The sequence below is a fragment of the Hakea prostrata genome, chromosome 11 (genome assembly GCF_041222555.1).
Source record: "Hakea prostrata isolate BN-2017 chromosome 11, UWA_Hpros_2, whole genome shotgun sequence".
In the NCBI taxonomy this organism is placed as follows: domain Eukaryota; kingdom Viridiplantae; phylum Streptophyta; class Magnoliopsida; order Proteales; family Proteaceae; genus Hakea; species Hakea prostrata.
Window position 1 is genome coordinate 10,317,078 of NC_142610.1, and position 27,159 is coordinate 10,344,236.

Here is a 27,159-nt window from a genome sequence, read left to right on the forward strand (position 1 = left end):
ATTCTAATCGTTTCCCATTACCTACTTGTCTCACCAAATCGGGCAATAGAAGGTCTTTGCCTGGCAATATGCTCCTCCATACCCAGGAGCAATTTCTAGGGAGTACAACATCTAAAATATGATCATTTTTAAGATACTTTGCACTAACTACTTGAGCTCATAGAGATCAGGCTTAGCGAAAAGTCTCCAACATTGTATGGCTAACAAAGCCCTATTAAAACATTTGAGATCCCTAAAGCCTAGGCCCCCCTCAATTTTCTTTTTGCACAAAGTTTTCCATTTCACCCACATAATATCCTTACCCTTGTCATTCTTCCACCATAAGTCCCTAATCAATTGTTCAATTTTTTTTGGCAAATATCACTAGGCATTGAAAAACAAGCCATGGCATAGATGGGCAGGACAAAAGCCACTGCTTTGACAAGGACTTCCTTTTCAACTAAGGAAAGGAGTTTTGGCCTCCAGCCAAACAAGTTGGTTTTCAACCTATCAAGTCTAAAAGAGAAAGTTTGAGTCTTAAATTTACTAATGGATGAAGGTAGTCTTAAGTAGATGCTATAAGAGGGTACTTCCTAAATATACATGATGGAGGAGATGTCAACCAGTGGTGGTTGAGGAGTTATGGGACTAAAAACCACTCCAAATTTTGCCGAGTTGATGTGAAGGCAGATATTTGTTCATAATCTTGTAAAATAACATTAATCAGTGATGCATTTTGAACAGTGGTAGGGGCAAAAAGCATACCATCGCCAGCAAAGAAAAAAGGGCAAATTACATATAGACCCCCTGGATTTGTAATCAATTACATCTACTACCCCTAGAAAAAAAAACCAATTACAAATATCCCCCTACTGTTAAATATTAAAGCTAAATGATGATGTTATCACTAAACAAATAGTTGAAATACCAATTTTACCCTTTATATTCAAGTATTTCTTTTACAATACCAATTCTATCATAATCTCTCTATTTTATTCTCTTTCCTCTATACTCTTCACCGACCTTCTCCTTCTTTAGCTTAGGTAGCACCGGCATAACTAATGGACCAACAAACAAAGAATCCAGGCCAAAAAAAATGGAGGGAGTTAGAAAGACCCCTAATCAAGGGGCGAACTTCACCGGTTTGTTGGTTGCCGAAACCAGCAAAACGGCGAAATCTCATTGAGATTTCGCCAATAGTTCGTAAATAGGTTCATCGACAGTTGAGCCCATTCGAATCTTCCGATCTATATATTTTTTCCTTTTTCTTCACAAAGTAGGAACATCAAAATCCAACACCATAAGGGGAAGAGGAGTAGCAAAGGAGCAGCAAGAGAAGCAGTTAGATTTCTGGAAAAAAAAATTTGCCATTTCATTAGATCTTTGCAAATAAATCTTCAACTCACCGGAGATGGAGATGAGAGTGCTCCGTTTGGCTTCTTCATCAAAAGACAATGTAATGTAAAACATTAATGAAGACAAGACAAATTACTGAAAGATGATTTTTTTAATGGTAGTTGATAAGACAAGTGAGAAAAAAAAAGAGAATAAAATAACGAACATGAATAACAAGAGAAAGTGAGACAAAAGAGAGTAGAATAACGTGAATCACAAGTAAACCCTAGGGTGAAGTGCACATTAATTACATAAGCCACGTTTGAATCTTCACCACCATACATTCTTTTTTTTTTTTATTTGCAGCACCCAACCCAAGATGACATGAGAAAGGGAGAGGGGTTGGCGAGAAATCACAAAAAAAAATCACCATATCTCATGAAATTTCTATTAAAAAAGCAAGATATCACCGAAACTTGGCGATTTTTCCTACCCTACCCCTAATGTTCCGGTGTCCAATGGTCAAAAAAACCAGCCAAAGGCTGAAGGGTTAGGGTTGTCCTTTTCTTTCGTTTGGTTTGGAAAATGAGTGAGGAGAATGCAACCAAGACCTGATTTTCAAAGCTGTTAGCTTAAGTCAAAGGATCTAAAGGATCTTTTGCCGCCATCTCAAGCACAAACGGATCAAGCCAAATTCCCACCTTCCATTGGCCTTAAGAGACAAACAAAATCTACTCGCAATCAAGAGACGAACAATTTTCTTTTTTATCAAGAATGGAACATCTGACGACCTCAGAATGAGAAATTCCAGTTGACTATTTGATCTAAACTGAAAAAGTGAGCAACCCTCATGATTCAAGTTGAACCGAACGAAGAGGGGGGGGGGGAATGAGGGAATTTGGGAAAGGGAGCGCCTGTCCCAATAAGAAGTTGGAGTGGAGGAATGTCGAGATGTGAGGAAAGTGAGTGGCGGTTGAAGGTGAAGGTGAGTAAGCCATATACATGTTGGATTACTCTCTTTTTTTTTTTTTTTTCTTTCCCATATTGGCGAGATTGGCGTCAGATCTCAACTAGATCTTGGCGAAATGGCAAATGACCTGAGTGAGAACCTACGCAACCCTAACCTTACGACCTTTGACTGGTTGCTTACCATTGGACCCTTGAATCCTAGGGTTTTCCTGCTCCCTCCTCCATTTTTACCTACCTAGATTCTTATTTTCCGGCCCATCAGATACTACCGGAGCCAAAGGAGGAGAAGAAGGAGAAGGCTGATGAAGAGTAGAGAGGAAAGAGAATAAAATAAGGACATAAAATTGGCATTGTATAAAAATACTTGAATGTAAAAGGGGAGAATTAGTATTTTACCTAATTGTTTAGTGATAACATCAACAAGAATCAACAACAAGGGGATATTGTAATGATCAAGGGTAGTAGAAGTAATTGATTGCAAACGTAGGGGGTTGCTATAAGTAATTTGCCCAATAATAAATGATCTACAATAGGTGCATGGTGTGTTATTCGGATGTCAGGTAGTCTAAGAAAACCTTGATTTGAAATTAGTCTTTGAGTGAGGGTTTCCTGACACATAATGAAAATGTATTGACTCAATGGACGCCCATGTCTAATACCACGTTGTGGGGTAATGCTGTTAGTGAGATCCCCATTGACTTTGACTTGGTAGTCCATAGTGGTATACATACAATCCCGGATCCACTACAAAACGGTGTCAAGATGCATTTAATGAAGGACCACTCAAGTTTATCATAAGCTTTACACAGGTTCAATTTACATCCATGAAACCGTTTTTTGAGAAAATGTAGATACTTATGTGCAAGATAAATGTTATCCAAAATGGCTCTTCTTGGGATAAAAGCATTTTGATACTAACTAATAATGGTCCCTAAGATGGGTTTAAGTTTATTAGTCAGAAACTTGGCTATGTCCTTATATGGAACGGTGCAAAGACTGATAGGTCTTAAGTGTGACACTCTTGGGGTTTTGAGTTTTTGGTGATTAGGGAGACAATAGTCTCGTTTAAGCTTAGTAACACATAACCCCCATTTGACTCCTAGGATGAGGTCTTGACCCACTATTTCCTAGTATTTATGGTAAAACATGATATGCCATCAATACCCGGGCACCCCTCAATTGGAAGAAGGTTCCAACCATAAGGGGTGAAAGGGCAATATAGAGTCATGTCTCAGAGGAAGCTATACAAGTGGGGAACCCTTCTCTGAAAATCGAACTTAATGCCTTGTATTAAACTATTTTTTTGGAAATGTGCATTTGGTGTTTTAGTTGTAAAACCATCGTTAAAACGGTCAATAATTCAAATGTTATAAAAATAATGAAACGGCCAAGTGCTACCGGAACCGAAAATGATTGTTAGAACCATGCATAGGTACGACCATTTAAGCAAAGCACAAACCCAAAAATACAAAAGGACAATGCCTACTTCCAAGGTGATAGCACCAAAGCAAGCCCGATAACACCCCATAACTGGTGTGCAAAATGAACAAGCTCGAAGGGTCAATTGGGTGTCCAAACGAACTAGTAAGAAAACAAGCCGTGTTCAGCTTAAATAAACCGGTTGAAAATATGAACGTTAAAAATTAGAACGATATAAATCTCGTTATTATTATTTGATTTTAGATCAACTAGAAAAACCCTACATTTTTATCATTTGAGTCAAGATCCTCCACCTACGGAAGGGGAAAATTTTCAATTCACATTGTCAAATACTTAACATGATCTAAACACAAAATCCTTTTTTTCTAAGGAAAATCCCCCCCCCCCCAAAAAAAAAGAATCCATATCTTCTTTCTCCTTTCATTAAAAAAAAAAAGAAAAAGATTTTGTGTTTAGATCAGACATGTGTCAAACATCCAACCATGTGTATTGGAGTTTTTTCTCTCTATGTCAGTAGAGGATCCATATCTCATCACGTGTGTGCCTTGAGCACCCAACAATGCTGTGAATTAGGGTTATATGCCAACATGCAATATTCTTGTATCTTGTTTCTTGTGTTTTTAATAATATTAGAACACAAGGAGCCCAAATCATATGTCCTCCGTTTGTTTGCAAGAGAAAAAGAAGTGAGAAATATAGACATGTGGGATCACTGGTAGCGGAGTAGGAGAACAAGAAACGAAAGGAAAGAATTTTTGTGGAAAAGTTAAAAATATAAGTCTCATTTTTTTTTTCTTCTTCCCACTAAGTCTCATCTAAAAGGTAGGAGCTTTAAAAGAGATCGAGTGGGAAAAGTGCTCTCCTACAAAAACAAACAAAACCCTTAAATCATTGAAGATTGTCTCCCATTATCTCACCCCATTTAAACAAACAAACCCAATTTCTGAATTTTGTGAAAAATTTTATATTTTCTACCCTTTTTTCCCCACCCCATTTCAAATTCCTTAGGTAGTGTTTATTTGGGCTGCATTTGTTTGCTGGAATAAAGGTGGGGTGAGAAAATTCTTGAAAAAAACACATTTTTGCTATTTTTCCTTTAAATCCTAGAAGTGTGTATTGTTTGGTTGTTTAGGGTGAGAAAATTAGAGATATGTTTCCTTAAATTAAGAAAACTTGTCTGGTGAGGTGGCAATCCAATTTTCCCACCCCAAACATTTTCAAAACCCCAGACTTTGTGGAAAAGTAAAATGTAGGGCCCACAATTAACATTTTTCCACACTTTTTTTTTCTTTTTCATTTCCTTTCCTTCTCTCTTACCCCACTACACATAGGGCCCACATGTTTTTTTTTTTTCCACCCCACCTTTACAAACAAACATAGCTTTGAAGAATTGCAAATGGGGTGGGAAAAAAGGGATAAAAAAAGTAACATTTTCCACAAATTTATAAAATCTAAATTTTTTTGTTCAATGGGATGGGAAAGTGCACAGATTAAAGAATTTTATCTACTATCTTGGCATCCCATTTTTTCAACCCTATTCCTTTTAAAAGTTCCAAGTTTTTTGTGGACTTTGTGGGAAAGTGAGAGATATAATAAAAGTGGGGCCTTCATTTGCAACTTCTCTACAAAATCATTTCCTTTCTTATTGCCCCAACCCACTATAAGTGGGTTCCACATGCTTATTTTTTCTACCCCTTTTTATCCGATAAACAAATGATGCCTCAAGCAAACAATCTTATATGATAGTTTGGTATGTTTTTTGTGTTTTGTTCATTTATTTTTCAAAGAAATCAGAATTTTGGCACGGTTTTGAGCCCTCTGTTTTAATTTTTTTTTTAACGATAGAAACAAAATGAACAAGCTAGTGGTCCAATGCTATAAGCTAATACAAAACATGTAGAACTAAATCAGGACATGTCCTAGAGCAAACATTCACTAAAATAAGTTAGATATAATTAAAAAAAAAACTAGGGATCAAGTGAAATGGTCATGGCTTAATAGGTTCCACAATCCATCATTTCCAATCTAGATCTAACATAATTGTGTGCACGTTGAGCTATAGATCTTTAACCATTTCCCATCCCTCCTTGATTGCAATGTCTTCCTTGGTAACTTTAGTATTTACTTGTATTCTAAAACTTCTACTTTTTCCATTCTGTATAAGCGAAAAAGCCCACCTACCTTTTAATTCTCATTGTTTTGGGATACATGCGACAGTCAGTGAAGAGTTGGATAAACTGTCCAAAGAGATATATATCTTAGATGAATCCTAGTATGTTCAGGTGCCTTGTTATACAACTCATAATTTTGACCAAACCATAATGATATTGTGTAAATCAACTTAACAAGATTAGGTTTGGTCTTCTTAGAGATGGTCATTACGCATATTCCAAATACAATAACAAGATATCATGATCTACTAAAAAACTCTTTTTGTCTCATAAACATCCCACTTCAATCTAACGGTAATATTTATCACTAAATCCAAAAAAGAAGAGCCCACAAATTATTTTGTTTGAATACCTAAAAGTCCTACAAACCATATGTTTTTGGACTAGTTACAAATAAAAACATATGCAACAAAGTCTTAGTCTCATAATTGCAAAAAGGGCAAGTCATAGAGTTATAATCAAGGCTCAATTTGAATCTCTTAGCGGTTAGGAAGTCCTCCTCCATGGCACGATGGAATAAGAAAGCATCGTCGGCAAAAAAGAGATAGGTGATTTGAAGGGAACACGGAGCCACTTTGGTTCCTTTAAACCCTTTCAGCTCGTGGTAAACCCCTATAATTCTCGACAACACTTCTATAGTGCACAAAAAGAGGTAGAGACTAAGAAGGCAGCCTTTCCTAAGGCCATGAGCATGAAGGAAATATCCAAAAGAGGAGCCTTCCAGCTTAAGAGAAAAAAGATGAAGCAGAGAAAAGTTTAGAAATTGATTGCACCCAAAGACCATTAAAGCTTATGAACTTTAAAATAGTAAAAAGAAATGACCATTCAACACTATAATAGGTTGTGGACAAGTCTACTTTATAGCTATCTAGCCAAACTTACCTTCTTGCCTTGAATAAAGAAAATGAAATAGTTTCTTGAACAACATATATATTATCCTAAATTTGTATACTAGCAACAAACGCCTCTTGGAGAGGGAAGATAAATTTCTTTAAAGGGGTTTCATTTGGGTGGCAACAGGTTTTGCTATGATTTTGTAGCTCACATTGCATAGACTAATTGACATAAAATGTTTTGCCGAACCCGCATTCTCAACCTTAGGGATTAGGCAAATCGAAGTATGATTCATACTTGGAGGTATTTCTTAGAAGCAAATAACTATTGGACAAAAACTAACTACTTCATTTTGAACCAACCTCCTAGAATTTTTGGTATAATTGATGTTTCTTCTTCAAAAGGTGAAGAGAATAGTTTGTTAATATTTTGTTTGTCAACACTTGGACTTCTCAGAGTAGTCTCTTTTTGTTGTACCTATCTCCGGTTCGACCGCTGCCTGTTTATCACTTACACTTTCTATCGACGCTTGTCCAAAGTACAACAGTCACTAGTCTTTTTCCTAACCCTAGATTGGATCTGTCTCAATTTGTCCTTAATTTTGCTCTATTGGCATGTGCCAATGAGAGCTCTCATACTTTGTAACTTGTGCTTTAATAGTGAGCTCCCGTCTATGTTACTTTTGCTTTCATTTAGGCATTGTTTATGAGGTGGGAAAAATGTTGAAATCTTTTTTTTTCCCGTGAAATCCCAAAGTATGGGTTGTTTGGTTTAGTGAGGTTGGTAAGCCGGCAGATAAACTTCCTTATCTATTGCTTGTTACTTTTCTCATCTTATTCCTTTTCAAAGAGACTTTGGTGGAAATGTATAAGATATAACAAAGTAAGATTCACATTTGAAACTTTTCTACAAAGTCATTGCTAGTCCCACATATTTTTTTTTCCCACCACATTCAAACCAATGGTGCCTTATTCATTTTTTTTCATCCAAATCCGAAAAATGTTGAAGAAATAATGGCGTTTCTGTCTTTTTGACAACAAAACATAAGCTCTCAGTATGAAACCTCAAACCTCGATGCCTTTCATTCTCCAGCCACCTCTCACTCTTTCTCCCACGAAGGGAAGCTGTTCGTCCTCGCTTGGTCTCTATCGGCGGAGGTCGTCGGCGCTCTTCAGTCTCCCTCTGTGAACCTGCCAAGGTCGTTCTCTCTTCAGACTCCCTCGACCGAACCTGCGAAGGTTTGAAAATCTTCTCATTTACTCTGTTGCCACCAATTTGGGACTTTGTTTACTCTGTTTAATGTTTCAATCTTGCTGATTATGCTGATTGTGACGAATTTGGAACTTTTTTTATTTTTTACTTCCTAGCATTCTTCTTGACCGTTTGATGGATCATTGGTTCTTTTTATTTCTGTAAATATTCATAAATTAGTTAATTTTTGCCCTTTGATGTTAAAAACCCATAAATTCTATGGCCATCGTTTGGGTACATTGATTTTGACGGTTGTCTGAAACCCCAATTTTCCTTTATTCTGTGTTTCCTTTGTGTACATGGGAACTAATTGAGCCCAATATTTTTCTCATTTGCAGATTTTTTCGGTGGTTGCAGAACCTCCAGTTTTGTCGTATAACCATTCGTTATTTTCTCAAACCCTAGTTTTATTTTAAGCTCAAAGAACTAATTATGCGGCAATGTTTTTTTATTTGCAGATCATTGTGATTGATAGCAGAACCGCCCTTTTTGTTGGAATACCATTCAAATATTTGCTCGAAACCCAGTCTTATTTCTTTTTAACTCTTCATGTTTGATTAGTGTAATGAGCTTTCTTAATTTGCAGATTGTAGAATAATCTTTGTGATCACTGTAGGAGTTTGATTGATGAACGTGTGAGAAGTTTATAATACAGCAACGATGCTGGGCGCTTTACCAATTTTACCTCTTCCTGCACCTCCATCTGATGGGAATCTTGGCACCCTACCCCTATCTCAAGTGCCTGAGAAACCAGCGGATGAAGAGCAGAATAAAGTGAACTCAACTCCTGCCCCGGTTGCCACTCACACAAGAACTATTGGAATCATACACCCACCTCCTGATATCCGAACAATCGTGGATAAAACTTCGCAGTTTGTGGCCAAGAATGGGCCTGATTTTGAGAAGAGAATCATTGCAAATAATGCGGGGAATGCAAAATTCAATTTCTTGAACAGCACTGATCCTTATCATGCCTATTACCAGCATCGTTTGTCTGAGTTTCGGACCCAGCTTCAATCCTCCGCTCAACAACCTGAAACTTTGAAGCCTTCTGATTCATCTGTTGTCTCTGAGACAGTCCCTTCTGCTGCACCACAAGTTGATGCAAATGAAGCAGCAACTAAACCTGATCTTTTTGCTCAGTTTAAACCAGTTCGTAAGGTACTTGAGCCCCCAGAGGCAGAGCAGTATACAGTCCGGTTACCTGAAGGTATTACAGGGGAGGAACTGGATATCATTAAGCTTACTGCGCAGTTTGTTGCTCGGAATGGCAAATCATTTTTGACTGGATTGACTAGTCGAGAGATTAATAACCCACAGTTTCATTTTCTTAAGCCAACCCATAGCATGTTTATGTTCTTTACTGGACTTGCTGATGCATATTCAAAGGTCCTAATGCCTCCCAAAGGTCTTACTGAGAAGTTGAGGAATAGCGTGGCTGACATGACTACTGTTCTCGAACGGTGCTTGCACCGGCTTGAGTGGGAGAAGTCACAAGAGCAGGCAAGGCAGAAAGCTGAAGATGAGATTGAGCAGGAGAGGATGCAGATGGCAATGATAGATTGGCATGATTTTGTTGTCGTTGAGATGATAGAGTTTGTGGATGATGAAGATGAGGAGCTGCCCCCACCAATGACGTTGGAGGAGGTTGTAAGTAGGAGCAAGACTTCAGCTCTGGAGCAAGAAGTGGAAGTTGTGGAGCCTGGGAAGGATGATATGGAGATGGATGAAGAAGAGGTTCATCTTGTTGAAGAGGGAATGAGAGCTGCTAGTCTTGAAGAGAACAATGATGATAAGAAGAATGAGACAAAGGCAACTTCTGATGAATCAGAACCGCCAATGAGAATAGTAAAGAACTGGAAGAGACCTGAGGAAAGAATTCCAGCAGAAAGAGACCCAACAAAATTTGTTGTCTCCCCAATTACAGGAGAATTGGTTCCTATTAATGAGATGGCAGAGCACATGCGGATTTCACTTATTGATCCCAAATACAAGGAGCAGAAAGAGAGGATGATGGCCAAGATTAGGGAGACTACTTTAGCTGCAGATGATGAAATCTCCAAGAACATTGTTGGGCTTGCTCGGACTCGTCCGGATATCTTTGGGACAACAGAAGAAGAAGTTTCCAATGCTGTTAAGGCAGAGATTGAGAAAAAGAAAGAGGAACAACCAAAACAAGTCATATGGGATGGCCACACAGGAAGTATCGGGCGAACTGCAAACCAGGCCATGGCTCAGAATCTCTCTGGAGATGTTCAAATGGATGCTGCTAATGATGAGGGAAGAGCCCTACTGGGTCCTGCTGCACCTCCTCCTAAACCCACTATACCATCTGTTCGTCCCCTTCCTCCACCCCCTGGACTAGCACTGAATATTCTGCGTATGCCGCCAAATTCTGTTCAATATTCTACTTCAACCAGTGGTGGACTCTTTGCGCCTCCTCCCAGACCTACTGGCATGCCTATGCCAATGGTTCCATCAATTAGGCCACCACCTCCTATGCCAATGCTGTCAGGACAACCAGCTGTTATGGTGAACCGACCTCCCCCAATGCCTCCATCAATTTCTAACCCTCCAAATATTCCTGTCCCTCCTCCACCTGGGTCACAATTCACTCCATTGGCTGTTCCTCGGCCTTTTACACTTCCTGGCCCCCCTCCTGCTATGCCTGCTGTTCCACCCCCGCCCTTGCCCCAAGGAATGCCTCCACCCCCACCCCCAGAGGAAGCTCCTCCACCGCTGCCTGATGAGCCTGAGCCAAAGAGGCAGAGACTTGATGATTATCTCATACCAGAGGATCAGTTCTTGGCTCAACATCCGGTATCATTCATGTTTATAATTTTTATTAACTTACTATTATTATTTTTGTTGGGTGTGTTATTCCTTTTTGTTCTATTATTTTATATTATATTATTGTTTTGGTTTTGAATTTCCTTCAAATTTCTGTATCTAATTTGCATTTTTGTACTTCAGGGACCTGTTCGAATTGCTGTCTCTGTTCCAAATATTGATGAAGGAAATCTCAAAGGACAACTCCTGGAAATCACTATTCAGAGTCTATCTGAGACAGTCTCCAGTTTGAAGGAGAAAATTGCTGGAGAGATTCAACTTCCTGCAAACAAACAGAAACTAAGTGGAAGAGCTGGTTTTCTCAAGGATAATTTGTCACTTGCATATTACAATATTGGAGCTGGAGAAACCCTTACCCTTGCTCTAAGAGAACGTGGTGGCAGAAAGAGATGAGGTAGTTAAAGGTTACATTGTTTCTTTCTTATGGCTCCAGGTGTTCTTCACGATAAAAATTTTTGCTGTGGGATTGTATTCTCCGTTGTACTGTTGGAGACTACATTTATCTATAATATCCAGATTGTTTCTAAACTTGTTTTAATTTGGTATCCACAATTGATCTTGCGTCATGGTGCCGATTACTCAAGGACAATAGCATTATATGCTAATTCCTTCTGCTTGTGCTTAGCAGGTCAGTGGTTGGTTATATATATTTCACATTTTTTTTTTTTCATATGTTTATGGTTAGCTTGTAAGAATGATGATGCAGCACAATTGTGCTATTACTTAGGATTTCTTGCTGGTGTTTAGGGGCTAGACTATGATAGTATTGTTATACTTTTGTCTTTACTGTCTCTCATCTATGCTGCGGTCTGCCCTTTTTTTCTAATTTTATTTTTGTCTATTTTATTTATTTCTAATCAAGGCTGATGTTGTGTCTCAGAAAAAGTAAATAAACAAAAAATCCAGGTCGGTATTCAGAGGGTCTTCAATTTGGACCAGTGTGTAGCTGTTTTGTTTTGGACAGTGAATGTATTTTCATTGTTCAGTTTGTTTAGTGGTATTTCCACACCACAAGATATGTCCCATTTGTAGTGTACAAACCTAACCATTGCAGTATTGCAACTTGTTGGTTTTGAGTTCAAATCCTGGAAACGGCCTTTCCCACTAAGTGGCAGGAGAAAGGGGTTAGGTTAAGTACACTTGCCCTCCTGGGTCCTGCAGTAGCAGGAGTGTTGTGCTCTGGGTTGCTCTTCTACTTTTAGACATTGATATATTTGTCTCTTTTAAGATTTTAGGCAAGCTATCCCCAAGTTTTCAAAATTTCTGTTTTCGTTTAAATCTGCCTCTCTCTTCATGGTATAGGACAGTTCAATTACTCAATGCAATGGCTAGACAACCTATTCAGATTCTCTCTAATATTGATCTTTATGGACATGGAAATGTCTACATCACAATTCACATTGCATAGTTCTTCGAATTCTTCAATTTGAGTCTTTGGAAGTGGCCAGAAATTCTTAAGCTGTGAATAGGAACTGGGAAAATTGGTAAAGTATGTTTTCAATGAATCCGTATAAGCTTTCTGAATGTTGGTAGGCAGTATGGTGCACCTACATGACACCTACACCAATAGTACACCTACACAACACCTACACCCCAGAGAAGTCTTGTTTCTTAGTTACTTTACTTCGGTTTGGTTCATATTTATCTATTTTCACCTTGGGAGAAGAATTTGAAGAATGGAATTATTTCTTTGACCTCCGTTTCCATTCAGTTCTGAAGTGTACCATGGTGCACCCTTGTGATGAATGGATCCTGGAGTGAGCTTGACATCCTCTTCTCAGGTATTTTGGTTCCTACCTGAAGTCTTCATTAATTGATTAGGTTCCACTGTATGTTTAGGAAATAGTTGCCAAGTTCAAGTGTGATTTCTCTACCTGGCAAAACTGCTTTAGCTGTATTATGGATTTATCTGAGTCCAATATAATTATGACTGGATTATGGATGCTGCAGCAATCTTGAAGTGCATTGATGATGTACTCCAGCTTCTGGTGTTTTGGGTAGGTAAAGCCATGTTCATTAAATATTGTTTTATTGTGCTTAATGCCCCGGATCTAGGTTGAACACTTTCAGGACTATATGTTGTGTTATTCTGTTAAACATCCTTGGCGTCATTGCGAGGTTGGGTTACCTCTTCATTGGAGAATTCTGGGGCATGAAGTGCAGAGTACGAAACATCGTCTTTAAAGCTTATGTTTTGGTGGACCTCTTAAGGTTTTAGCTCTTTCATGGTGCCGTGGTAATACTTTTCATGAAGTTTTGCCTGGATGCCTGTCTAATGTAATCTTGATACAATGAGAAATGGATTTTTTTAATCATTACCTACTTATTATAGAAGCCATGGTTCATGTGTGGCTTTTTTGTCTGTTCATAACCACAGTTATGTATGTATTTATGATCAGATGGAGAATGTGGGTTCTTTATAGTCTGCTAATTTCAGCTGGGTTAAGGATCTATCCACTAGTCCCTCGTAATGAAATTCTGTATACTAGCTAGTATTCTATTGATGTCTGGATCCCCCTTTCTCCTAGAGTCCTAGCAGGTTACACCTTTCTCTGTTGCTTGCTGTTGTATTTCATTGGTATGCATCTTTCTCTTGGTCTCCTTCCTCGGTGTCTTCCCGTTCTCATTGTATATGCCCATTCATTTCCCCACACATCCAAACTTCCTGATCTCCCTTTCTGATCCATCGGCTGGTTATGATCAAAGACCAATGATCACCATGTTGGCCTTCATCAAGTCAGATTCAGGAAGGCCTAATTTTAGCTTCCATTTGCTAGATAAAGAACTTTGAGGTCAGCTGGTGGGATTGCAGCACCCAGGGGATGTTGGATGTTATTTTTCCGGTTAGGTTAATTTTTCTTGTCGATCGACATTCATTTAAAAATTTACTTATTCAGTGATCCAGATCTTATCAGCTGATTCATCTTTAGAATAGATTTGGCTAGCATGATTATGAGAGTTCGGTTTTCATATTCTTTGGGTCCATTTGGGTATTTCATGAATCTAAATGTCAGACCATAAACTCCAAATAATTCCAATTTTCAGGCATAGGTTATATGGGCATGTGATTCTTGATTCTAATGTAATCACCTAACAAAAATAAACAGATGGTCATTCAGAGTTGGATTGATAATTCCATGATTTGATCTGCGTATGAAGAAGACTGAGCTATCTCTCTATGGGCAAGTACTGTGAAGGTTAAGTGTTTCCAGCAGATCTCCATGCTACATGGTCAGCCAACGAGGGATGGCGGAGTATACTGGCCGGAGATCTGCAAAATGCAGCTATTGTCGAGACGGTTGGACATGGGCAAAATACAAGGATCCATGAAAACCCTTGGCTGCCCAACACATTGAGTGGATACATCTCTTGCATCCCAACTGGGAATGGACCAAAACTCTGTTGGCAAACCTGATTGGTTGAAATTTCAGGAGATGGAGTGCACAACCCATCACAGGGCAAGTGATCTAGCGTGTTCAAGATGTTTACGTCTCTTAATAGCTCCATAAACTTAGGTTCTCTTGTGGAATTTCATAACATAATGAACTGCCAACGAAAAGCTCTCCTGAGACAAAAGGGTTGCACCCTACCTGAACTGTGTTCTTTGTGGAGCAACAATAGTGGATCAGATCACATGTTCTTGCATTGTAATCTTTTACATACAGGTATGGAATCACTTCCAAGAGTGTAGACAACAACAAACTGAAAGCATAGAAAGGCAGTTTCATCAAGCCTTCGCTGGATCGAAGCACACACAGGAAGTTGTGATAGTTTATGACTGCATCCGAATACATTGTGGGCAAATTAAACTAATGTCGTACACAGGTCTCCATCCAAGAATCCATTGAATCCATTACAATTGTTTCATTTTGTAGATTTAGTGACAAAAGACTACAGCAATGAAGTCCCACAAGATCTAATAGCAAAGCAGATGCCTCAAATAAGTTTTGAGACCCCCTCCAAATGATAGGAGTAAAATCAATGTGGAAGGTTTCAGTTTGGAATGCTCCAAACAAGCGGGGTTTGGAGGCATAGGAGGGATTGCACAGAGAAAATGGTGTTACTGTTCTGATAAAGGATGTGGACAACAAGAAGCTTCAATGGCTAAGGTTCTAGCACTATTAAAGGCTCTTTCAGTGGCAGCAAATTTCCATCTTTCCACATTATAGTTGAAGGAGATAACTTCAATATAATTCAACTGATGCAACATCATAAGCTACCATCATGGAGAATTCGACATATCATCTTAGACTCAAGGGAGTTGACTCCAGCTGTACCTTCACAGCTTTAAGGTTTCAGCATACGTTCAAAGAAGAAAATAAAGGTGAAGCTTCCGAATAAGCTGAGTCTAAGGGGGCATTTTTCCAATGCTGCCTTATTTCAATAATTCTGGGGAGAGGTTCAGATACTGTGACCTCAATTGACAACCATGGTCCATTGACCATTTCCCCAACACTGGCCTGAATAAGAAAAACAAAAAATTTTGCACAGTTTCTCGATTCATATGCAGCTAAGGTACAACATTAGTTTTTTGCCAACATTTTTCACTCCCTTTGTTGACTTATTTTAGTAGATGCTAGAACGCAAAATCCTTATGTTCAACTCGTTTCTTCATATTTTTTTTATTGTTTGCGACTTCTTTCTCTTCCAATCATAAATCCTCTCAAAGCTTGGAAAATATGATTTTTTGTAGTGTTTTTAAATTTAGAATATATGAGTAATATTGAAAATAAATAAATAAGAATGTAATGACACGAACGGTGTTAGTAATGGGGTGCAATAACTCAAGGGATCGACACTAATATTAGTGGATAACTCGAGGTGGGACTAAAATTTCCTTACGTCTTTTGGATTAAAAATTAACAATAATACATGAAAGAATCAATATTGATTAAGTATTGGAGAATACATGACAGTTTTTGCATTTCAAATCTAAATGTCAAAGGTGCAAACCCAAACCCTAATCATGACTACCATGGTAAAAAATTCGAGGGAAACTCAAGTTTCGACCGAGTGAAAATGGGAAACTTAGGTGGAAACTTGGGCAATTTCGATAATGATTGATTTAATCCTTGCAACTTTGCAGGTTTTAGAGAGCATTTTGGGGTGGGATCCTGTATTTAAGCTAATTAGAGTATAAATAATACATTTGTTTTATTTTGCTCAAAAATCAATGTAGATATGTCATTCAATGTACATAACATCAATGTAGAGTTGTCCAAAAAGTACATTATAAACTTAACTACTTAAAGCACATAACATTCAATATATAATTTCTAACTTCAAAATAGTTGACAATAAAAGGAAAATACAACTTAGTGGTAAGATGAGTGCCAAGAGTAGATTCAACTTCCTTGAGTTGAGTAGTACTATAGCTTTAAATATCTACTCCTCCAACCCCAAACTAACATATATATCCCATGACATTTTATGCCTATGGTTGTCAAATTAATCCTAACAATTAAACTTTATGAGTTTGGTCATCAATATGCTTAAAATAATCATTAAGAGGGAATACGCACTTTGGATAGGGAAGACCTAAATGGATCTGGGGGGTATTATGTCAAAGCATGCGGTATTTGGGGAAACATAAAATTAACCAAAAAATTGAAAATTTGGGAAAGCTACATAAATTAAAGGGAAAAAGTTGCAATTTTTCACAAAATTGATAAAATCAAACGTTTCCACAAAATTTTTCAGGTTTCCACGAATTTCCCAATTGTTTGAATTTTTTTTTAAACAAAAAGGGTATATTGGGCTTTTGATAATTAAAGAGGAATTTGGTTTTTAATTATGGTGTTTTGATTTTTAACAATTATTTTAAATGGGGTGATTTCAAAAGTTTATCGCTAGGAATTTTGTTCCATGATCAAGGCTACCATTTTAAAGTACACTTTTTTTTTTTTTTTTTGGTAAACCAAAGTACACTTGAGATGCATAATGTTAGAAAATATTTGCAATGTGCATGATAATATTGATCCAAACCTGGCCTGATGGACACACAAATCCACCTACTTGCCTTTGCTTTAATGGGGCTTGTGCATTCCCATAATCCATTAATGCGAATACAAACTATTGTCAAAAACATACCGCAGCCTATCCTACATTTTTCTTTTTATTGTGAATCATGACTTCTACCTGAAATTATAAGGGGGTGACCACTAATGGGTAGGTCGATGTGGTGTTGCAATGGGTTCTTCTTTCCCTCATTGAAGGTTAATGATAGATATTATAGGCAAATCTAGACCTACGGCTGAAGTTTGTTAAGCAGATAGAGATAATATGATGATTTGTGAAAGCTGAAATTTGACTACATTAAAATGCAAATTTTAATAACTGCTTGTCTCAGAGGGAGCAAATATAAACGACCTGAATCCTGCTTCATCAAGAAGTAATTTCCATCAGAGTTGGTTGGGATGTTCATCAGAGTTCACCAAGAATTAACTTCATAACATAAGCTTTTCTCACTATAAGTATTTTGCTGGTTTGAAGAACTGTCAGATCCCTTTAGCAACTCGAACATTTACCCAGATGACTGAGTTGGCTTTAACATTTTGGATTGATGACCAATTCTCATGGTAACTCTATGCCTCAGAAAGAGATCCAGTGGATAGCAAGCTATACTGTCCAGGGGTGTGCCATCTGATATTGATAGTTCTTGGGGTTGGCTCAATCCAATGGTCAGAGTGGCCCATGCATTTCTCAGATGTTTGGTCCTCTGTATGCTTTCTCATCCCCCACAATTTAAAGAGGGAAGGGAAGTTTATTGTTCTAGTCTGACTGATATCACAAGCGAGAACCAATACAAAGAAAGCTTCTCATCCCAAACAACTGAAATGAACTTTATGAAGAGCAGCATTAATCATCAGAACAAGACAATAAAAATAAAAAACTAATCCAGTCTACAACACACAGTTGGATATTTTCGATGCAGGGTTGAGACCCTCATAATGCATAAGTCATTACAATGTGCATTAGAAAATCATAAACTACTGAAAGGGAAATATGACAGAAGAATCATAAATATTCAAATGAACAACATTCTAACAGTTAAGGAGAAACTGAAACTTAAGCTGCATATACAGGAAGTGCACACATGAAAAAACAGGCTACTCATCATCCTTGTATGGGTATTCTTCTGGAACTTGTTTCAGAAGTTTCACTCGCAATTCATAGGCATCATCTCCTCGGAGCATATCACGTACCCACGTGATTTCAGTCTTCATTGAGACCTGAAACAGGACAGAATACAAATTAAAAATAAATCAAAATGAAATCTGGCACACAACACAGCAAAAAAAAGGGAGAGGGGGTTGTCAAGTTAATGAATAGAATCCCACCTTCAACACCAACCCTCCACCCCCCCCCCCCCCCCCCCCCCCTCTCCCCCTCTTTCGAAGGAAAAAAAAATCATCTAGCAGTCTAGCTTGTCATTACTCCAAGTTGCAAGACAACCTACTCAATCATGTTGCATCCTCAGAGTTCATGTCAGCTCTTCCAAAGAACCACTAGAACACTTTCAACATGAAATTATCTACTAAAGTTTCTGAATGCTAGAATCAATTCAACAGACAAACATCCTGATTATCTACTTTTTATTTTCTGGAATATATTGCATTCTAAACCAAAAATTAGGGAGAAAATTGTCCAGTAACGCTTTTGCTGCAAGTTTCCATCCTTATAGTTTACATTCTCTTGAGTGATACACATTTGAAACAAGGCCCAATTTACACGTAGTCAGAATAACTAAATATGAATTCCATCCTTTCAGATTGCATGCCGTAGTTATGGGAACCAACATATTCATTAACTGTCGAGTTCATCATTTACTTGGAAGTACACAGTTTAAAAATCTAGAGTTGCAACCACTCTGATTGCAATTTTAATTTTGCCCACAGAAGCACAGATCACAAGAAATTGGCACCTTTTATATATACCCAGTGCCTTGGGAAGAGGGCTGGATGCTTGAAACTTTGGGTTGAGGAACCACCTAAGATGTGTTACCAACACCCTGCTCACCTTTCCTTCTGCCAAAACTGCCAACTAACCCATGGACTGTCCAAGCCATATTGTTGAATACATCAAGAACGGAATAGATTCAACTATTTATATATATATATATATATTGACTCAAAATTCTGGGGGTCTATATGTAATTTGCCCTTTAAAGGGCACCAAATGAAAGAAGGCTAAAATGGGTATTTAGTATATTTGTTAACCAATGACATCATCATTTAACCCCAACACTTAACAGCAGGGGGGCATTTGTAATTGATTTTTTTTCCAGAGGTAGTATATGTAATTGATTCAAAATCCAGGGGGTCTATATGTAATTTTCCCTAAACATTTAATTTTTTTCATTTTACTAATGTTGTTTTTCAGCAATCCATTTTAGTGTTCTAAAAGAAGTTCCAAATATTTTAAAAAATTACATGATTAAGTAATCTATTATAGTGTAAGGAGTTTACTGTACTTTCTAAACTATAAAAGAGTAGAAGAAAAGAGAAGTAATCAACAATACATTAGCGAATCTTTTGGTTTGTCTAACGCCTATTTAGGCTGTTTTGGCCTATGAATTGGGGCTTTTGAAATGCAATCATAGTATATGGCTCACTTTGCAAACTTTTTACACTTGGGAGCATATACCCTTACTGGTAGGCATTGCCTTCGTTCAAAATAGAGGTACTGAAATTTGTTGGATATTCTATTTAATCCCAAAAGAGAAGTGGGGATCATGTGGTACCTTCCTCCATGTGGCTGTTGTTCAGGTAACTCTTCTTATTTGGAAGAAACCTTGTTTAAGCGAAATGCTATTGTTTTAAGTCTTTTATTAAACTAAAAAGTGAGATTTCTGTTAAAATTTAGAACTAAAAACAATGAAAACTGAGTTTGACTTAACAAGAAAAATATGTTTGTAAACTTTACTACTTTGTACAAAATGACCAGTGATAAACTTCAAGGCCTTCAAAATTCTTGTGCACAATCATCACAAAACTTAAGAACAGAAAAATTCCATCTTGACATCACAAACTTTTCAATAAAAAACCAAAAAAAATATGAATCATTATATGATCTTGGGTTAGTCTTCTGCATGTAGAAAAAATAGATAGGAACAGGTAAAATCACCAATTGATTAGTAATATACTAATAAAAATTCATTTAATAAGTTCATATTTGAGCAGATCCCAACACATGCATTTGCACATGCAATTTTACCAGTGCAAACAAAAGTAGATTAAAGCGGACAAACTTTTAAATTGAGATTTATCTAAAAACAACAGAAACTTGCAAAGTTGAACATTTCATAATATGAAACTACAATTCATAAAAGGAAACAACAATCTGATGACTGCATTATGGTTTATAAAACCAGTCAGTATATGTACCAACTCAGAAAATTTAGGTACTTACCATCTCTAGTGCTCCTCTGAGAACTCCACTGAGGACATTGCAGTAATAGAGTCCTTGGCATGTATCTGGAAGCTCAACAAAATCTACTAATGGATTATCCTCCAAGACAAGACTGCAACTGGTCCCATCAGCATCCCAGTTGGTCACAGATGCAGTGACCCCTAAGAACATCTTAAACCCCACCTGTACAAGAGTATCAACAATGTGTATATTAGTAAAAATATTTACTGACAAACAATTCTTCAGAATATTTATCTACTACTATTCTTGCTCTTCTTCTATCATAATTATTCCCAGTACACTAAAATTTATGGCCACCTAATTCATAATTCTTTTTTCTTCTCATTATGCCTAGCAATTCTAAACTATTTCCCGTTAAAGGTCAAGAGTTTCAATGTGTTTCAATATGCTGACTAATCTAAACCCTTGGACTACCTACTTTACTCACAACCACCCTAAAATAAATCAAAAAAGTTTTCAGCCACAGACCTTCAGAACATTGAAGTGGATGATTACTGTCAAGAAGAAGACAGCATTTCTTTTCATTCTCTACCTTCATTCAGCACTACCATGTTTCTGCTTGAAGAAGCATCTCTGGAGTGAATATTTTTCCCCCTCTCATTTAAAAATCAGTGATTGTCAACAAGTCCAACTCGAACAAAAATACATGGATTAATGATATTATCCTTCATTCAAGTAACAGCCTAGACCTTTTTGAAAGATTCAATGACATGGAAGTATGGAACACAAGTTCAACACAGAATACCAAGGTTCCAATTTGGCAACAGGGTCATGAAAAGCAAAATGAATATGGGAAGTAGAGTTGAACAAAGAAGGAAAACTCTAAGATGATCCTCTCATGGTTATTGAAAATTAATCAAATCAGATGGTTCTATTACTGTATCTTTCTGACTTACTCCTACGGAACCAAAGGTTGAAAAGATCAAAAAAGTTAATCATTCACAACCACTGATGACAAATTGTGAAAAGAACACTCAATCTAGTGTTCTCATAATATTGCAACTGCAGTCTAAGACTACCATTCAAAATGAAGATCACATATCACTTAAATTGACAAAAGGTTTCATTATATACAGCCATAATAGGACTTAGCCTTCTGTTAATATTAAAAACTGTGAACCGGTAAGCCAGATAACTGTTGATAGATTATGTAATCAAACAGGCAATTTGAGATTACAAAGCTGGTATTGTTCACTCAATACAATATAAATAACCAGACTCATCCACTTAAAAGGAATATTTCTCAGTTCCTCAGCCTGCTGGCATAAATTCCCATTTTCTTTTCAGGGTTTATCAACAATTTTAATTTTCCTCCTTTTTAAGTAGTAAAGCATCTCAGAAGCATGTTGTGAGTTTATATTTTAGAAGACCAAAACCTATGAAGTGAAGAAAGAAATCCCAAACCACTGACTCTCCCCCCCCCCCCCCAACCACACCACACACAAAAGAGAAAAAAAGGAAGAAACTCAAACCAGAACAAATTTGATTCCATTACACATAAAGTTAACTTTAAATATGTTACTAAGTTTGCAACTGAATGGAGAAGAATTACCCCGCTCTTTTCATCCATTTGATCTCTATCCTTAGGTAAATTTTCCTCCCCCAAACCCAACTAAGAAGCAAGTTGCTGACCATTCGTCTGATAGTGTAGATCTATTCCACTAAATCATAAAAAGACAGCACTGGTTCCTCCTTAGGAATGATAATATAGAGACATTTCTACAATAAATATGAACAACTCAACTGCATAGCTATTCTGGAGAAATAAATTCATTTAAAAAAATTGTCAAAGATATGAAACAAGATAGGTTCAAGAGACCTTTGCTATGACTTCAGCTGTTTCCTTGAAGTCAATGCATCTGGAAACACCAGATTTTGCAAGAAATTCATCAACCAATCTAATTCCAATATTGTAACCCCTGCAGAAGATGCAATAGACCAACAGACACCATGAATTATTAACCGTACATTAGTGAGCAAAGTTAAAATTATAAATAAAAGGAGAAACAGTTCATGAAGGCTCAAGGAGATTATCATGATTGTGATGTGGCAACCCGAAGTTCCATACCATCTGCTAGCTCAGAAATCAAATTCATAGTATAATTGGTAACTCATGAATTAAAATCTCTCAGGTTAATTAAACATCTTCTTTCTTTTACCTATGCGTGTTGACTATGATCAGGAAGCTAAGAACTGAAGACCCACCATAAATCTAGTTTTTCAAGTGGCTTCAAATTGAAAAGACAAGATTTTGATGAGTAGGTAAACATTTTTTCTTTTTTTTTATTTATTTGAAAGCATGTTCCTTTGAAGATGGAGATATAAATCAGGATCAGTATTATATTGTTCCAGTGTTCCCCAGTTCCTAGATAGTGCTACAACCAATAATGCAGATTAATATGTGTCTTCACTTCTTTCTTTAACCAATAAGAAATTCTTTTTCCAAGAGAAACTTTATTGAGAGACAAAGGGATAAGAAGGTCGCAACTCTAAATTCAGGTTAGCACCGACAAATCAAGAATTTTCAGAAAACTAAAACAGTACCTGCATCAAATTTTCCTCTAATGCATGATATATGCCATGATGAGACTTGCCTTTTCGTTTTTTCTTTCTAGCTTTACTTATTGTAAAAGAATAGGCAGAGATAAATAGGCAAGCAACAAATGTGAAAAAAATTAAAAATGTTTTTACAGGAATCTGAATTATAGCCACCAAGTTCATTCTTGCAAACAGTTTCCAACAGTGTTCACTTCACCCATCCAAAAAAATTCTAAAACAGTACCTGCATCAAATTCTCCTTTAATACATGATATATGCCATAATGAAACTTGTATTTTCGTTTTCTCTTTCTAGCTTTACTTATTGTAAAAGAATAGGAAGAGATAAATAGGCAAGCAACAAATGTGAAAAAAATAAAACTTTTTTACAGGAATCTGAAGTATGGCCACCGAGTTCATTCTTGCGAACAGTTTCCAACAGTGTTCACTTCACCCATCCAAAAACATAAATAAAATCTGAAACCCTAACCCCAACAAAAATAAAACCCAAAACTCTCAAAGCTCTGAAAACAAGCACATAACAATGTCAAGGATAAACTCAGAGAAAGTACAAACAGCAAAGAAGCCTGAATGGCAATAAAACGTTTCGGCCACAGTGAAATCAATCAGGTAATACATTCACAAGTAAGAATAGAGAGTGAATAAGAACCAAGAGAAAGAGCCCAATTACATCTGATCCAGCTGCTTATTGACTTCCTCAACCTCTTCCAGATCTGTAAGAAGCTGGCGCACGATCGCCCCATATGTGAGAGTAAACAATTCTGCATTCTAAACGCACGAATACAAACGGGAAATGGTCAATTGTTGCAGGTGACTGATACAAGTCCATTTCAGGAACCATAAGAACTTCCTGGTAAAAAAATTCACAAGGAATCGAAGAAGCATGAATTAGGGCTTCTTACCACGCGTTCGACATTGGCGAAGACGGCATCTCCAGACCGCGGAACGAGAGGAGCCATTGAATTTCGAATCAGTTGTGAATACTCTCTCTAGTTTTTCTTCTGCTCAAATGGTTCTATGCTCTGCAGAGACCAATGGCAGCCACAGTAAGTTTAGGAGCGCAACAAATGGGTACGGATGAACCACGATAGGCGGTTCAATTGGTAAAGGAGGCAAAATCCCCTCGGGTCCAGGGGCGAAGCCTCGCCTTAATACCCATATCCGTCAATGTATAAAATCATTTCATTCACCATTACAGGTTGTTCAATTAGTACTGACCCAACACTTCTTAGTAAATAAGTCATAGGTTGGGTTCAACTTTTACTACCCTGTCGAGGCTTTACCAACATAAATACAGGGCGACCCAAGGGTCGGATGATGGGTTCTTTTTTTTTTTTATTTTTATTTTTATTGTGGGTCCCACAGGATTTGTGGTGGTGAAGCCATCGGGGAGCACAAAAGAGTGCTCCCCTGACCGGGTGATGATCTGGATTCTCAACAGGTCAACACTGAATATAGGGTTACTTTTTTTCTTCTTCTTTTTTTTTTTTTTTTTTTGGGGGGGGGGGGGGGGTTGGTAGATTCGGCATAAAACGTCATGACGATGCTGCAATTTTCTCATTTTCTATTGTTGGTTTCACTGTCACTAAAAGGCAAATTAAAGTAGAACCAGGATCAACGTACAAACACACACCCTCTTATCTCCAGATGAGTGAATTTTTGAGGTGAAGATCAATTTTCACCATGTAAAATGTTTCAGGGCTAAATGCTACTCGATGACCATTTTCAACTTTGACCATCACCAAGCAGGCTATGGGTCTTGTTCAAGATTTTGAATTATTTGAAATGACTAGTTAGTGGGCTCAAAGTTTTTGGTGGTCTTGATTTGTTTTGGGTGTTCTTTACGTACAAGGACATTCTAGTCTTTTCACTTGAAGTAGGATCTTCATTGGTTCTTATATTTATACTCTCTCTCAAAAGGGTTGAGAAGAGTAAAAAATCTTGGTTGTACTCTATTATTTTTCGTCTTCATACAACAACAACAACAACAACAACAATAAGCCTAGTTCCAATTAAGTAGGGTCGGCCACATGGATTCTTGCATTTCACTAAGTTATGTTTGAGGCCATGTAAAATACAAGGCCTAGGCTATACATATCCTTTCTCATAACTTCTCTTAAGGTTATCATAGGTCTGTCCCTAGTTCTTCTAGTTCATTCAATCTCGATTATATCATTTCTCTGTACATGGGCATTTATAAGTCTCCGTTGAACGTAGTTGTGCCATCTTGAACGACTTTTTCAAAGCTTATGACTCATGGGAGCAACTCCTAGACCAACTCTGATACGATTTATCTTATCTTTCCTAATCTTGCTACTCATCCATCTTAGCATCCTCATTTCTGTTATACTAAGTTTGTTTATATGATTATTTTTAACAGTCCAACACTCTGCACTATACATCATAGTTGGTCAAATAATGGTCCTATAGAATTTTTCTTTAAGCTTTAATGGAATATGTTGATCACATAGGACTTCCTACGCACCTATCCGCTTCATCCATCATATTTTAATTCTTTGGGAAACATCATTATCTATATCCCTTTTTTTATTTATGATTGAACCTAGGTACCTAAAACAATCACTTTGAGAAATCTCCTTATATCAAGTTTCATCACTTCATCGTCTGCTCGATCATGACATATATATTATGTCTTCGTTTTACTTAGTTTAAAGCCTGTTAATTTCAAAGCTGCTCTCCATGATTCTAACTTGGTATGTCTTAAACGTCTTTAGTTAATTCATCCATTACAAGTGCAAATAAATATGGGCTTAAAGTTGATCTTTAATGTAGCTCAACTATAATTGAAAATTCATTACTTTGTCCCCCCCCCCACTATTCTTACACTTGTCACTGAACCATCAGACATATCCTTAACTATATCGACAAATTTACTTGCGACACTCATTTTCTCTAGTACTTACCAAATTAACTTTCTAGGAACTCTATCATAAGCTTTTTCTAAATCAATAAATGTCATATCATATATGAATGTCTTTCCCACATTCTGACTATACATTTCCATAAGTCTCCTAATTAGATAAATAGTCTTTTTTGTAGATCTTACAAGCCCAAATTGATTCTTCGTAACTGTGGTTAAATGTCTCAAACGGGTTTCAATTACTCTCTCACATAATTTCGTAGTATGACTCATCAGTTTAATGTCCCTATAGTTATTACAACTTTGAATATCTCCTTTATTTATAAATTGGAACCACGATGCTTCTCCTCCATTCATTTGGCATTTTTCATGTGCTTCTAATCTTATTAAACAACTTAGTCAACTAAATTAGCCCGATCATTCCTAAGTTCTTCCATACTTCTATTGAGATTTTATCGGGACCTTGTGTCTAGTCTAATTTCATCCTCCTTAATGTTTCTTTTACTTCGAATATCATAATTCTTCGTATATATGTTTGAAAATTGATGTCTTGGTAAATGGTATAATCATCCGAATCACAGATGCTTGAAGTATACTCGTTTGGCAAACTAGAGAAATGGATTTTCCATCTTTTCTTAATGTCCACATCACATACTATTACTTTATCATCTCCATTTTAATACATCTAGCATGATCAAGATCTCTACTCTTTCTATTCTTTATTTTAGCTATCTTATAAACAGATTTCCCCCTTCCTTCATGCCCAACTTATTGTATAAATCTTTATACTTCTTCTCCATTGTTTTTCCTACAATTTTCTTAGCTTCATTTCTAGCCAATCTATACCTTTGAAGATCCTCAATATTCTTAATTCTTTGTCATGTCTTAAAATTAGTTTGTTATTCTTTATAGCAGCTTGAACCTCACCATCCCACTACTAAGTCTTTCTATAAGAATGGAGTTTTCCTTTTGATTCACTTAGGACATCTTTAGCCACTTTCTTGATACACATAGTTATCTCATTCCACATCGCATTAGTGTCTCCCTCAAAATCCCACTTGTCTTGTTTGATTACTTCATTAGCGAAGGATTTCAAGCACTCTCCTTTTAAGTTCCACTATCTTATCCTAGGATAATTTATATTGTACATTTTATGAGTTTTTGAGATTAGACACATATATATCTAAGACCACAAGTCTATGTTGTGCAATTAAGTTTTTTCTTGATATTACCTTACAATTCTTGCACAACAATTTATCAATCCTTCTAGTTAGAAAGAAATCTATTTGACTTCTATGATGTCCACTTTTGAATGTAATTAAATGTTTCTCTCTCTTTTTGAAATAAGTATTTACAATAAAAAAGATCAAAAGCAATCGCAAGATCTAAAATTGAATTCCCTTTCTCATTCTTCTGTCCAAAACCATATCCTCCATGTACTCTCATAGCCTCTTTGATA

The 27,159-nt window shown here is 36.9% G+C and overlaps 2 protein-coding genes across 4 annotated transcripts; one reads left to right on the forward strand and one right to left on the reverse strand.

Annotated features, from left to right (window-relative positions):
* Positions 1-7,722: 7,722 nt before the first annotated feature.
* LOC149000031 (putative splicing factor 3A subunit 1) lies at positions 7,723-14,251 on the forward strand. 3 transcript variants are annotated; one of them, XM_089140420.1, is made up of 4 exons: positions 7,723-7,966; positions 8,318-8,364; positions 8,596-10,799; positions 10,953-14,251. In XM_089140420.1, exons 3-4 carry the CDS (start codon positions 8,640-8,642, stop codon positions 11,220-11,222), a joined length of 2,430 nt encoding a protein of 809 aa, XP_088996546.1. In that variant the 5' UTR covers positions 7,723-7,966; positions 8,318-8,364; positions 8,596-8,639; the 3' UTR covers positions 11,223-14,251. The 3 variants fall into 3 exon arrangements, with proteins under 3 accessions (XP_088996546.1, XP_088996547.1, XP_088996545.1); XM_089140421.1 differs by lacking the exon at positions 8,318-8,364 and having other exon boundaries at positions 8,566-10,799; XM_089140419.1 differs by lacking the exon at positions 8,318-8,364 and having other exon boundaries at positions 10,953-14,250.
* A 3,405-nt stretch (positions 14,252-17,656) lies between these two features.
* Positions 17,657-23,919, reverse strand: LOC149000032 (Transport protein particle (TRAPP) component). The gene is made up of 5 exons (XM_089140567.1): positions 23,722-23,919; positions 23,490-23,587; positions 22,081-22,180; positions 20,241-20,423; positions 17,657-18,061 (listed from the first exon to the last, which is right to left on the reverse strand). Exons 1-5 carry the CDS (start codon positions 23,776-23,778, stop codon positions 17,939-17,941), a joined length of 561 nt encoding a protein of 186 aa, XP_088996693.1. The 5' UTR covers positions 23,779-23,919; the 3' UTR covers positions 17,657-17,938.
* Between the last annotated feature and the right edge of the window lie 3,240 nt (positions 23,920-27,159).

Coding starts and splice junctions, on each gene's coding strand:
- LOC149000032 (XM_089140567.1), bottom strand. CDS start 23,778: ATGGCTCCTCTCGTTCCGCGGTCTGGAGATGCCGTCTTCGCCAATGTC. Junction 22,181..23,489: donor AATAAGCAGCTGGATCAGAT/GTAATTGGGCTC, acceptor CATCTTCTGCAG/GGGTTACAATATTGGAATTA. Junction 20,424..22,080: donor CAGCTGAAGTCATAGCAAAG/GTCTCTTGAACC, acceptor ACTCTTGTACAG/GTGGGGTTTAAGATGTTCTT.
- LOC149000031 (XM_089140420.1), top strand. CDS start 8,640: ATGCTGGGCGCTTTACCAATTTTACCTCTTCCTGCACCTCCATCTGAT. Junction 10,800..10,952: donor AGTTCTTGGCTCAACATCCG/GTATCATTCATG, acceptor TTTGTACTTCAG/GGACCTGTTCGAATTGCTGT.